At 40.6% G+C, this 14,228-nt stretch overlaps 2 protein-coding genes across 2 annotated transcripts; both read right to left on the reverse strand.

Annotated features, from left to right (window-relative positions):
* Positions 1-552: 552 nt before the first annotated feature.
* LOC103709922 (ABC transporter G family member 36-like) lies at positions 553-8,557 on the reverse strand. Its single transcript, XM_039128699.1, has 24 exons — positions 8,208-8,557; positions 7,975-8,095; positions 7,306-7,394; positions 7,123-7,207; positions 6,868-7,027; positions 6,698-6,774; positions 6,439-6,492; positions 6,187-6,277; positions 5,718-6,019; positions 5,340-5,621; positions 4,934-5,250; positions 4,659-4,819; positions 4,427-4,530; positions 3,742-3,898; positions 3,491-3,616; positions 3,248-3,399; positions 2,796-3,128; positions 2,423-2,713; positions 2,227-2,310; positions 1,975-2,108; positions 1,651-1,878; positions 1,388-1,559; positions 1,040-1,294; positions 553-942 (listed from the first exon to the last, which is right to left on the reverse strand). The coding sequence occupies exons 1-24, from the start codon at positions 8,540-8,542 to the stop codon at positions 682-684; spliced, it is 4,371 nt and encodes a 1,456-aa protein (XP_038984627.1). The 5' UTR covers positions 8,543-8,557; the 3' UTR covers positions 553-681.
* A 665-nt stretch (positions 8,558-9,222) lies between these two features.
* LOC103708840 lies at positions 9,223-11,679 on the reverse strand. The gene is made up of 3 exons (XM_039128513.1): positions 11,357-11,679; positions 10,230-11,043; positions 9,223-10,140 (listed from the first exon to the last, which is right to left on the reverse strand). Exons 1-3 carry the CDS (start codon positions 11,677-11,679, stop codon positions 9,223-9,225), a joined length of 2,055 nt encoding a protein of 684 aa, XP_038984441.1.
* Between the last annotated feature and the right edge of the window lie 2,549 nt (positions 11,680-14,228).

Consider the following 14,228-nt stretch of genomic DNA (forward strand, 5'->3'; position numbering starts at 1 on the left):
TATTCTATGGTACTTCTTCTTGTAATAGTATATTTTATTCCTTCCAGCATTATAGAGTTATAAAAAAACGGATAAACGGATAATTAGGGATGTGTGTTTCTCAGGAATTTTCAGAGACAGGATTGCTAAAAGAGATAATTAGGGCTGCAGGTGGAAATTATAGGGCGGCTGAAACCGAGGCGGAGCTCGTACCCCTTCTTTGCTCTGCACTTTCAAAAAGATTATTTATTGTATTAGATGATGTATGGACTATGGAGGATAGATGTATGGGAACATTTGCTTCGATATCCCATTGAAAGTGCAACAACCAGTGGCAGGATTCTGATTACCACTCAAAATACAAACATGACCAAAAATATGCGAGCAGAGATCCGCCGTGTTAATAAAATGGATAATGATAGTGGTTGGGAATTGCTCCACAAGAATGTCTTTGGAGACGATGATGAGGAGGGGGAGGAGGAGATCTCTAGATTAAAAGAAATTGGAGTTCAAATTGTTGAAAAAAAGTTAATACAAGGTAAAGAGACAGAAAAAAAAAAAAAAGCTGACTGATTGCCACTGACAAATTCTTCTTTTGATATTTCGCATAGCATCGTGTATCCTTCTGCTTACATTTGATGGTGAGGTCGATCCGAAATGTCACTTCCAAAAAATAATTTAATCTACCAAGTAAATACTTCTCTACCTTCTCTGGAAGTTTAGTACTTTTATTGTCAACCCAAAAAGAAAAGCAAAGAGCACGGCAAGTCCAACGACAACCACTGCAGCCACTCCCAAGAAGTCGTGTCTGAATCCAAGCTGTGACCTCACATATTCAGCCACAGTTTGGTCGCTGCCCTGAAATGTGCGGTCGATATCCCCGAACTGTGAAGCGACCAATCCGTACAATGTCCATGCAACGGGGCTTGCCCAGAAATACCACCTCCACCACACGGGCATACTCTGTAAGAAGGCCAAAGTTTTTTTGTTTTGTTTTGCTTTAGTTCATCTTTATTTCAGGAAACCCATCATAAAAAGAGCAATGTGAATCAGAACTTACCGGTCGTGGGATAATGAATCCAGAGAAAAGATTCCACATTAAAACAAAAGCAGAAGATATGATGGCAGCTATGTTGATGTTGGGAGTCATGCCTACCGTCATCATTCCATAGAATGTGAAGTATAGTAGGGTGAAGAACATAAAAAACAGGTACCAAAAGAACTTGGCAGCCGTCCATTCAAACGCAATCATTGCGTACACTATAACCCCATATACCAGAGACTGAACCAAGACATGGGGAACCTCGATCAACACCTGCAGAGGCCACAGAAGAACATGGTTAGCTGATCTTGATTTGTTTCAAATGCACGTACGTTGGATGTAGTAAGGTGATGTTGAAGTAATTACTTGTCCAAAAGCATATGGCAAAGCTGAATACATTCCTGCTGCCCTCTCTCTATAGAAGACGGTTCGTTCGATGGACACAACGGGCTGGACGGATGTGGAGTTCGAAACCCCGATGAACAGAACAGCAGCGTACATGGAACCCATTGCATTAACTAAATCCTGTGGATCCCTCCTGCAACAATGTTTTTGTCAGGCAAATCATATTTGGAAACATCAAGGGATTATATATAGCAGACTTGGGTCGTTTCAGAATTGCTACTCACAGTTTGGTACCAAGATCCCAGAATATCGTCCCAAACATCAAGGCTATCATTGTTGTGAAGAAAAACCTGACAGCAGTATATGGAGGATTCCTCCAATACGACAGTCGTTGTTTCCATAGGCATGCCAAGCATTGTGTGAGGAATGGTCGAGAGTACTGAGTTGGGAAGTAGAGATCGCTGGAGCCAGGAGGAGGTATGCTCAATTCCTTGATCAAAGCTTTGTTTCTCCTGCAACACAATATAGAGTAAAAGAGTCAATTGTTTCTAGGTAATACCTCCATCAGAAATTAATCCGTACGTTGGAACAGCAGCCAGACTACTTACTGATGCAATTCCGAATTCTTGTACACCTCGCTGAAACGAACCCCCAATATTTCTTCTTGTGATTGTGTTGTTACTTCCAGCATCCATGTTGCAGGATTATAGCCGTCTTGTATCTTGCTCACTCCTTCGATTTGCTGATAATATAAATGCAAAGTTACAGACGTCGTCGCGTCGCTCGAATATAAAATGTTTCAGGAGCTAGAACTCTGAAAAACAAAAAAGATGCAACCTTTCCGCTGTCCATTTTCTTACCTCAAAGTAATCGATCAGATGACAAGAATGTCGCCCCAATGGGCCTACGTATATCTCTTCTCCTCCTCGCTTCAATAGAAACAGCTGCAGTTGGAAGTAACAAAGCATCAGATACCAGCAGCGTTTACATATATGTCATTTTACGAATACCTGTGAGAGAATAAAGAAAACCTATCGATCCGACCGATCTTCTCACCTCATCAAAAGCTTCAAATATGTCGATGCTAGGCTGATGAATAGTGCACACCACAGTCCTCCCGGTGTCCACAGTGTTTCTCACTGTCCTCATTACAATGGCGGCCGCCCTTGCATCCAGTCCAGAGGTAGGCTCGTCCATGAATATTATGGAGGGGTTAGCAACAAGCTCTACTGCAATTGTGAGCCTTTTGCGCTGCTCGGTTGATAACCCATTCACACCAGGCAGTCCTACCAAGGCTTCCCTCAATGATGTTAGCTCTACAAGTTCCATGACCTCTTCCACGAACATCTGTACAGAAGATTGTTATAATTAAATTCCTGAAGTTATAAGCTGAAAGTTGCACAAGAATGGACCCATATGTTCGGCCAACCTTTCTTGTTGCAGAATCTACATCGGCAGGTAAGCGAAGCCATGCAGAGTAAACAAGGGATTCATAAACCGTGACATGAGGAGAGTGGATATCATTCTGTTCACAATATCCTGATATACGAGCGAAAGTTTCTTGCTTCTTGGGGTAGCCAGATATGGTAATGCTTCCATCTATGTATCCACCTGTTTTCCTTCCAGCCAATACATCCATGAGTGTAGTTTTGCCTGCTCCACTTACACCCATTAGAGCTGTAAGTACTCCTGGCCTGAAAGATCCACTCACTCCCTTTAGGAGCTCCAGTCGGTCTCCCTCAACACCTTGTGCTGTCATTTCCTGGAAATACATATTCCATTAAGGATTGGTTATTTTGGCAAGAAATAAGTATACCGCATAAAAAAAAAAAGTTCGGTGAAATACAGGCAGAGATTTATCTTTTACGCAAATGCAGATACCTGTGGCATGTCCACCGAGTATGTTATATTGTCAAATGTGATGGAAAGGGGTGTGAATGGGAGGACCATTCCTTTCTTATTCTGATTAAGATTAGCAGCAGCATCTGTCATGCTTGATGAGGCATCATTATTCCTACTTCCACGAGCACTTTCTGCATCGGAACATGTAAACTAAGATGATAAACAGCGAGAGGGAACTGTCAGAAATTGATGAGCAAACTAGTAATGTTATAACTGATTTACTTTTGGATGTGGAATCTCTGCTAGTGCTCCTTTCTGTAAGTGATGATGGCTCCATTTCTCCTGTTATATTTGTATATTTTTCATGCAATGCCTCTTCAGATAAACTTGGCTGAGCATTCCCATATGCTGCAAGCATTACAAAGTAAGGTATGGAGCAAGGTATCTCAATTTGGACCTCTTTAAGCATCCCAATATGCGAGATTGCTACATAGCTAGAGTTGATGCCAAGATATAGGGGGGGAACTACTTACGCTTGATATAGGTAAGAGCCACAGTGAAAAGGATATTGAAAAGGATCATATATCCGGCCAATGCACCCGTACCAATCCAGTACCATTTGGCCTCTGTAAAAATTCCACGGGACTTCAAGACTTCCACTCCTAGTGTTTCATTATGATTCGGAAGAATCTATAACACAGATAAATCAAAGGAAATGCACTTCAGTTCGCTGAAGACATACGATGATATTATTTACTTGATTGTTGTTTGACATAGATAATTGAAGTAAGTGCAGGGGAGTGACTGTTAATGATTTGAAAGCACTTTGTGTCTGTGAAATAAGGACAAATATACTGATTAATGATACCAAGTTTACCTGTTTCTAGTGGTCAAACCAATGTGTATCTGGTTGTCATCTGCTAGCGCGTACATTTTTTGAGCAATTATTAGCACATGAATTAGAATTATTGCAATCATCCTTAGAACTTCATGTAGAAGGATATATTACTTAAGCTTTTAAATAATTTTGGACTCCTGTTATTGTCCATCAGAGTTATTAAAATCATCATATCAATTTACATGTTGATGAAATCTAATGCATTTGATTGTTTAGTTATGATTTATCTGATCTAATCATCTCTGTTTGGGAGAAAAAAAACAGAGAAAAAAAGAAAATCATATATAGCATTGACCTTTCAGGAAAGCAAATGAACTTACACGGCTCCAACTGTGTCCAAGAAATTCATTTGTTGCAAGTGCATTCTGTGCGTACATCATGGGTGAGATCCAGTAACCCCATATCCACCACTTTTTCACATCCTCTGCCGAAGGGAACAATGAAAATAGATTAAATATCAATACTCTGGAACCAGTTGAGGTAAATCGTAACACTTGGCACAGTAAACTGACAAAGAAACAATTTGCTATCGTCTAAAGAGCAAGAATATACCGTGCGACAAAATGAATCCACCCAACGCTATAATCACGAGCAATGCAAAAGCTCCAAAAGTATTTGCAATGATCATATTTCTACCCAGTGCAGCGATGAAACGGAATAACGCGGAAGCCATTTGATTGACAAGTAGGAGAAGCAGATACTGCTTAAATAGCCTGTAGTATGAAGGGAGAGTAATGCTGTTATTTCCGAGAAGCCAGAATGGGAGGATCACATTTAATCAGGCTGGAGGTCAAGCTGTGGCAGTTGCAAAGCAAAGTAATACTGACCTTCCTACATTTGGATCAAATCCTATCACGTAGTAAGTCATGAACACCCAGACACCAACTTCCACAAATGTTATGGGTATCTTGAGAATCCATGAGGGCACGGCATAAGTCCATGCTGGATAAAAGCGGTAGTCCCTTTGCTTGAAGAAAACAGGCAGCTTTGCAATGGCCAATGAAAGTTCAGAGAATCCATTGAACATAATCATCATTATTGCGAAGAAAAGGGCACCCATATAAAGCCCTCCATCGTTTGTGCTATCGCGGTGCATGTTGGTTCGCAGGAAGAGTGTCATTGTGATCGTAGCCATGAACATGAGCTGATGAGGAGAGAAATGCAAAATGATAAAGCACTGGCACTTGTTTGTGGAATTGAAGCCCTAAGGTGCAGCGGAGGTGATTCACTTACCTGGAACGCCCTGAAGAAATAGACAAATGAGTTCCGCTTCATCAGCAACAACTCTCTCCAGACGTTTGCTTTCAATAGTTCCTTGCTGCTAGCACCATATTTTGAAGTTGCGAGAGCAGCAGGGTGGCTGCTGCTCTTGTCGAACGGGACGGAGAGTTCATTTCCTAATTTCCGACCCACATGGAAAGACTGGAATGCCTCTGAAAATTCCCTGACAGGCACAAACCTGTAAGGTTCGTCATGACGCATCCAATACTGCAGCTGATCTTTCTTTGATGTTACCTACATTCCCAAAAATAAATTATCATCTTGGACAATCTTGTAATCCAAAAGAAAAAAAAATGTTGGTGAAGGGAATCTTTCTGGTTTCTGGCTTACTTCCTGCAAGAAGTCTGCAACACCTTTCCTCTCAGGGCATTTGAAGCCCATGGACTCAAAGAACTCAAGCACCTGCTCGCGGGGACCTTGGTACACAACATGGCCATCTGAAAGAAGTATTATGTCGTCGAAGAGGTCGTAGGTCTCTGGTGCTGGCTGAAGCAGAGAAATGACGGCTGTCCCGTCGAGAATGTGAATGGATTGCCTGAGCGAGTTCACGATCTGGAAAGTTGTGGAACTGTCCAGACCTGTGGATATCTCATCCATGAATAGAGCTCTCGCTGGCCCGACAATCATCTCTCCTGTATCACAAGTTGAAGACCCAGAGGGTCAGATCAGATCAGCATCCCCAAAGATTTTTTTTTTTTTTTTAGATCAAGGGAAGCTTAGCCACCCAAAATTTATTCAATTGAGACAGCATCCTAGAAGATCACATGATCTTGGAGGTTGGATTTGGCAGTTCGTCTACCTGTTGTGACACGCTTCCTTTGTCCTCCTGAGATGCCTCTCAGCATTTCATCTCCTACCATGGTATCAGCGCACACTTCCAATCCTAAAATCTGTTACAGATGGCAAATAAGACGACCTTCTTTCTAGTTTCTTTGAAAGTGTTCTTCCTCTATCTTTGCTTTTTTGTCAAATTAATCATCAAAACAGAAGTTTGCACCATGAAAAAACATAACAAAAGGGTCAAAGATCAGGGGCAGAGAGCGGCACATACCTTCAGTATATAGTCTGTGATTACATTGGTCTCTTGGTTTCCCATTGCAGCTGCCTGATAAGTAGAAAAAGGAAAAATCTTATTGCGCTTTCTGTCCGCTCGATGTCAAGTTAATCGGCTTATGAGAAGCAATTTGCTATGGATTAACAACCATGGTGACACTCCGGTAAGTTTTAATTCGCCAAAGCTATCAATTTCTTGCGAGTTTGTGAAGATGAACAGAGAGCAGCTCTGCTTGCGAAGAGGATGCTTATCTCACCTTCATGAAGATATCGATATCGGGGTCTGGCTTGATGTTTGCCTGCTTTTCCCTTCTTGCTAGCTCAGCCAGCATATCTGCATATTGTCACGTAAGAAGATCTATCGGAATTGTATGAAAAATTATGGAGTAATATTCTACGTCGAAACAATTTGTGGAGCGATACTGACCGTAACGAGTCCCTACTCCCTGACATCTCGCAGAGAAAGATAAGGTTTCACGCACTGTCATCTCCCCGATGTGGAGATCATGTTGACTGATATATGCAGCTGTTCTCTCAGGCATGAACTCATCCATCTCATGACCATTGTAAGTTACTCTTCCCGAAACCTGTTTTGTGTTTCAGAAAGTTGGAAATCTTAGAGCAGCATGGAGAGCATCTATAGAAATTAAAATTAAGATACAGAGCGAATGAATCTCCTGACCTTTAGATCCGACTCGAGCTTTCCGGCCAACGCCAATAACAAAGTCGTCTTCCCCGACCCTGGTGGACCCAGGAGCAAAGTCATCCTGCAAAATAGAAGGAACATAATTTAAAAATTTCAGATGCAGAAACGGAATTGGAACGAGATGTTTGGTATCTAAATCTGAAGCAAACGATATCATACCTGCGGGGCTTAATGATTCCGCTAACGTCATGAAGGATCTCTACTGGTCTCTTCCTACTTGGTACTACATGCAGGAGATTGGCAAAGCCCTTGGACCAGAAAAAAAGAGAAGCAAACCCCTCAGTTATAAAGGTACTCACCGAACCTCATAGATAGCTTTTAATTTTATTTATTTATGAGTTTTTTTTTTGTTTTACATAAATATCTTTCTAAATATATAAAAATTACATGAATATTCTCGTAAAATTACTATTTGCATGTAAATTCTTTTTTTTCTTTTTTGTATATGTATACATACTATCCAACGTCATTAAAAAATAAATAGTTTAAAACTAAAATGGCTGAAATACTCTTATGTGTAGATATGCAAAAAAAAATTATAAGAGTATTTTAGTCATTTTAAATTTAAATCATTTATTTTTTAATGGCGTTAGATGGTATAGGTGTATACACACACACACATATATATATATATATATATAAGAAAAAGAAGAATATACATACAAAATAAGTATTTTTTTTGGAAGAATGCATGTAAATAAGAATTTTAGAAGGGTATTGATATAATTTTATATTTTTTGAAGGATATATATGCAAAAATCTCTTTATTTATTTATTTTATTCTCTTCTCTTTGCTTCTCAATAGAGTATTTTAGTTATCCGAAATACCTCGAGGACGTTGAATGTAGCATTGACGAATGAAGGTAAGCCTCTGTTGCCCACATGAGCTTCTGCTTCGATGTTGAGGTGCTCGTAACGCACTTCGATCGCCGGAAGATCAATTCCAACTCTAGAAAAAGGAACAAGAGAAAAGAGGAAATCAAGAAATCGGAATTTAGATAAATCCTATAGCAGCCAAAGTATTCAAGTAAAGCAAAGGGGAAGGATGTGCTTGTCCGTACTGATCCATGCGGTTCCTAAGCTTCAACAAGAACTTCTCGTTGTCCTCGTCGGCAACCCGGACCAGCCTTTCGATCAAGTTCTTCCTCTCTTGATAGCTGAGGTTCTCTATATCAACTTCCCTGGGCTGTCCTTTATTTATAGCAAGTATGCCCCTCCGCAGCCTGTTATAGGTCGGCAGCTTCTCCAGCGCAGCCCATTTCAGTGCCTCCTCGTCATCTTCCTCTCGCGACGATCTCGAGAAGACATCGTCTCCTCTCATCCAGATGGATGCACTCCCCGCCCTTAAGCTACTCGCCCTTATGCTACCCACCCGGGTTTTCTCCTCCGTCTCCATTTCTTTCACCCTGCTTTCTCTCTTCCCTTCACCTCTATCAGAGAGGTAGGAAACAGTCCGTCCTGCCGTGCCGAGCCGCTACGAAGTTTATGGGATTGTGAAGCCAGAGATGGAGCGAGGAGAGGCGAGAAGGGTAGAGGGGAGGGAGACGGGTTGCGTCCGCTGGTTGTGTTGTGTAACAGGGGCTTAAATAGGGTTGGTTGGCGGTGAGGACTAGGAGGGAGGGTTGCTTCTGGAAATTCAAAGAAAAGGACCTCGTGTTTGAAATAGTCCTAGGCCCAGTGAAAGGCAAGTCGCCCCGTTAAGTGGGACAGAACAAAGACAGAGAGTGGACCTTAGCTCAGCCAAGCCTAAGAGTGGACCTTTTTTCCTACCGAGTCGACATCGGGACAGATCGAGTCGACTCCAATATTTTCGGAGTCGACTCGTTAAGAGTCTCAGATTAGGCAAAGTCGAAGGAAAGCCGGGAAACGAGATTTTAGGTGTCAATATATATTTTTCCACGCCATATTCAACTATTGTAATTGTCAGAGCTGACGTCGAATGCTATGCCAACTGTTGATTAACTGTGTATCATTATGTGTTTGTAACAATTTTTTAACTGCATTCCGGTTTGAAGTAACTGAATTAAAATTTAACAAAAAATCAACATATACAATTGAGTTTGCACTTCATTAACATCAATACAAGAGATTCCCAGTTAATATGCTGTGACTAACATGAAAATACATTGCAGGTATCTCGATACATTCTTCATAATGTCCATATTCTTTACTTGATGACCTCATTACAAGTCCTTCTATTGTGCCCAACCTTCCCGCATCGTCCACATCTATTTCACGTACTGATTCCACTTGCGAAGGTCTTTTCTTCTTTTTAGGCCTGCCAGGACGTGTCTTTCTGATAGGGGGTAGAATGTGAATCTCTTCAGAGGCACTTTGGGGCTTCTCCATGTCAGGAATTGGACTGATTGCTTCGGCATATGTTACTCTATACAATTCAGCTTGGAAGCAATTGTCGGTGAATTGGTATAGTGATCTGCCGGCCTTCTCGATGCATGCACAAGCATGCTTACATGGCATGCAGAAGATTCGCCACTCGCCACGAGAGCAGCTACACATCTGCAGGTCAACTTTGCATGAGTAGTTGGTATCCTTTACGTCATATATCATTATGTTGGACATAAATACAGCTAATCTTCGACCATCTTCCGCATTTTTATGCAACACTTTCTCTGCATCAGGACAAAGTTGAGATTGAATGCTATATCCTCGATTACGCCGTTCATGCATCATCTGCATTATTTGGATCCTTATATGGTCAACCATCTGAGGCACAGGGAGATGACGAGCCTCCAGGATCCAACTATTAAAAGACTCTGCCACATTCGATGTCATGATGCCCCAGCGTGGACCTGGAAATACAGCATTCGCCCAATGCTCCGGCTTTGCATGTAGAAGAAAGGTGGTAGCACCAGGGGCTTCTGATGTAAGCTTTGCAATTAGCTTTCGGAATACAGTAAGCCTTGGTGTATAGGCAGCAGCATTTAGTAAATCAATGAGCCTCTTTCTCTCAGCTGCACGATAATGGACAAGGACCTGCATTGATAATTAAAATCAGATATACCACATGCTACATTACTTAGATACTTTGTAGTTTAAATTATTCATAATATGACGATGCAAACCTGATTCTTGAAGTTTTCTTTCACATGACGTATACAATGTGAGTGGTAAGAATCAGGAAAGTACTTCGGCACGGATTTAATAATGCCCTGATGTCTATCCGTCATAAATGTGAACTGTTGACCACTATACTCAGTACAACTATGAATAGCTTCTTTCAGAAACTGGCAAAACCATTCCCAATTTTCATCACTTTCTGTATCTACAACACCATAAGCTATAGGAAACATATCATCATTTCCATCTGTGGAAGTGGCTCCAAGCAATACACCTCCATCCTTATGCTTTATAAATGTGCCATCCATAAAAATTAGAGGACGACATCCTTTTATGAAACCCATTAGTGAAGCATGAAAACAAATGAATAGACGTCTGAATCGACCATCAATTGTTTCATACTCTGCAATGCTGTCAGGGTTGGTCGGACGAATGGCATCGCAATACCAGCGAATCCGTTCATAAGATAGCCTGCTATTACCATAAAGATCCATCATAGCCACCTCCTTACCACGCCAAGCTTGATGATACGGCAATTCAACACCATATTGTCGTCGAATATCCTTTACAATATCACTCGGCTTATATAACGGCATATCTTGAAGTTGATCTTTAACAATTTTGGAAACCCAACGTTTTGAAGCCTTTGGATGAGACCGCACTTGCAATCCTCCTCCACATGTGTGGTTACAGTGCATTTTTTTAATTGCAAACTTTTCACCATTTCCAAGGCGAGAAGCATGAATACGCCATTCGCAACCTTCATAAACACATTCTACAGTAACTCGATCACGATCGTTCTTCACGAAGACAAAATCCCTGCAATTTGCAATGCAATAGTTGCGAATGGTGTCACGTAGAGTTTCCACATTCATGAACTCCTGACCAACACCCTCTATACTATTTTTTCAATCATCCAACGAATTTTTTTGACTTGCTTCCTCTTCAATTGCGGCTCTTGTTTCTTCAACAACTTGACCAAAATTACTTGAGCTACCCTTCGAAAAATTTTTCCCTCTCGAACTAATTTCAGGATAATGCGATGAGCCACTGTTCATACAATAGGATAAACATTATTTTAGCAAACTTACTAAAATCCGTTGCACAAAACAAAATTTTAAAAATAGAATACCTCTCAATTACCACAGCAGCACCTTCGATCAAGGTTGGAGAATGAGTAACAACCATCTCGATCACCTTGGCATTTAAGTTGACGTGTATTTCATGCATGTTACGAACATCCTTATCGCTCATAAGCGTAACAAGCATTTTAGACTTGTTTGGAATATAAAACTTAACTTCTATCATTGTAGAAGATAAATGTCTCCACCTTTCAACTATTTCCTTAAAAATTTGATCAAGAATTGTGTCTTTTGAGATGGAAATAATCACAGCTTCGCTACCATAACAACAAATGACCATAAAAACAGAGCTAGCAGTGTCTTCCGAAGCCATGACAATGGAAAAAAGAGGAGGCAATGAACAGATAATTCCGAATTGCAAATAGACTTAGAAATATAGTGGAGCAGAGTCTCACTACACAGAGAAAGAGGGACTATCAGCGTTCTCTCAAACAGGGAACAGGTAAAGAGTAAGAGGGAGTCTCAACATTTTTAGGTCAACACAAAGGCTCGACATGCTCTCTCCCTATCCATCTAGCATCCATCCTAATGGGTGCTTGTCTCTTCCCAGACCAAACAATCTCCATTGGCAAAGACAAAACAGAGAAGAACGGAGACAAAACGCATACCCTGTTGCGGCCTATTTTTACACTTTTTTTCCCGTCTCAAAATCTCCCTCCAAAGCCATCTTCGGTAAACATCTTCCGTGGGATCACCAGGGGCATCCACGCTTAAGGGCTGCAAGTGGGATTTTTACTTGGGAGCATCTTCGGTAGACAAAAACAGAGTGTCTTCCGGTTAGAAAACAGAACGCGGTACCTATTTTTTTTCCGCTTCCGGTAGCATGGGGGTACTTAAGTAACCTGGGGGCACTTTGGATACTATATATTAAAGAAAACAGTAACTTAGGGACCGGGAATTAAAGATCCATGAAGCGGTAGACCGGAAGTTTTTTTTTGGATCAACCAGGACCTTCTGTTACAGTAGAGTCTTTAGAGGGATGGGAAAGTAATTTACCCTTTTTTTTTCCCCTTGTGGTTTATTCCGATATCCCCCAGCTCCCGGGAAAGACCGGGGTTTGGAAACTACCTCAACGTCACGTGGCAAGAGTTCAGAATTTTCTTCTTGGCAAGGACAGAGAAAACGGCGAAGTCCTCATTTTTAACGCGAGTTTCAAATCTTTAGGAAATCTCCCTAATATTAAATTGGGCTTGGAGACCCAACTGTACATCACTATCATGGGTGCTACTAGATTCTGGGTTTTCTGGATTTCCACCTGAGTTATAACTGGGTCCATTAGATTATGCTAGGCTTCTATTAGATCCGTGTCTAACAAGCCGTGTTTGAGGTTGGATCATCCTTCTTTTTTTTTTGTTCCCCATAATTCGTCGCTAAATCCAGTATTATTAGTGTTCGGTTGTTACTATTCTTACCCCAAGTTATCTTTCAACTACAGCTGTGTTGACCATCTAGAGGGATGCTGCCAGCCATCGCCCGTGATGCGGTGGTCAACAGAAATATTATATTGTGTTTTTATATGTAATGACGGTACAATTTATTTGGTAGAACATTTTTTTTTTAAAGCATAGCTCATTAATTAAAACTAAAAAAGTCGTTTTAATTCGTTCTAGATGTCCGTCGCTGTTGCTGTTTACTGTTTTCTCGCTCTTGTTTTGTTTTTGTGGAAAACCAGCGCATGCGGTTACTAGAAACGCGAGCAAAGTCATGAGAACGTACCGATCAGGCCAACTTTGACACGCTAACGAGTTATAACTTTTCGGGCTCGTTTGGTTCACCAGAAAAAAAAAAAAAAAAAAAATTAATGAAAAAATAATGAGTTGCCTCTTGTTTGATTGGAGTTTTCAAAGGAGAGAGACGAAAAAATTATATTCCCATAGGAATATGATTCCCACATTTCATAGGAAAGTCTTTCCCAAGAAAAATATGGGAAAGTTACTTTTCCATAAGACGGGAATCACTCTATTTTTACTTTTTCCCCAAAAATACCCTTCAACATTAAAGAAGCATTAAAGACCTAATTTTTATTAAGGGCATAATAGAAATTATACATAACTTTTTCAGAAAAGTGGATGACCAACCAAACATAAGCACTTTGAAAATTTGTCACTTTTCCATTGTCAATCAAACATGCCAAAAGTACTTTCCTAGGCATCCTCTATCTGGGAAGTTGTTTTCCAGGAATCATATTTCTATGAGGGAAAATGCTTCCCGTGAACCAAACGAGCCCTTCTTTATTTCAAGTCTACTTCCTCGTGATTTCCGGACGATAAAAATAAGACCTATCAACGCTGTGTTTTCCGTTCGTTGGAATGCAGTTACATCTCTCTCACACTCAACGGCTGTAATTTTCATAGTCAGACTGGATTTTTCTAGAGCAAATCAATGACAGCCGTGGCTGCCAGTTTTTAGCCACAATAATACGAAATAAATCGTAAATTATTTCGTAGTTGGTGTGCATTGGATGTACGTTAATGTCTCTCACGGAAGAACTTTCCTCCTTACATGCCCTGGTAAGACCGGCAGCTTCTTTTCTTCCTGTTCTTTCATCATCTTATCAGCTTGATATTAAATCTTGGTTTTTTTTTCTTTTTTTGATGAAAAGTTTGATATTAAATCTTGATAATTGAAATTATTCTGCACACAAGCCTAAACTGTAAAACAATGGCAACTTATCACGCAACATGGATGCCATATCTACTTGTCTGCTCTACTGAACAACCTGGAACGGCTCATGGTATTTTACTGGTTAATTTTCAATTTCAACTTGTTTTCAATAACAAAAGCAAAATATGAGCTCAAATGACAAAATTAAACCATGAGTATTATTGAGATTGAATTTGATGCATTTTTTAATATGAGTAG

This window comes from Phoenix dactylifera, chromosome 8 (assembly GCF_009389715.1).
Source record: "Phoenix dactylifera cultivar Barhee BC4 chromosome 8, palm_55x_up_171113_PBpolish2nd_filt_p, whole genome shotgun sequence".
Taxonomy (NCBI): domain Eukaryota; kingdom Viridiplantae; phylum Streptophyta; class Magnoliopsida; order Arecales; family Arecaceae; genus Phoenix; species Phoenix dactylifera.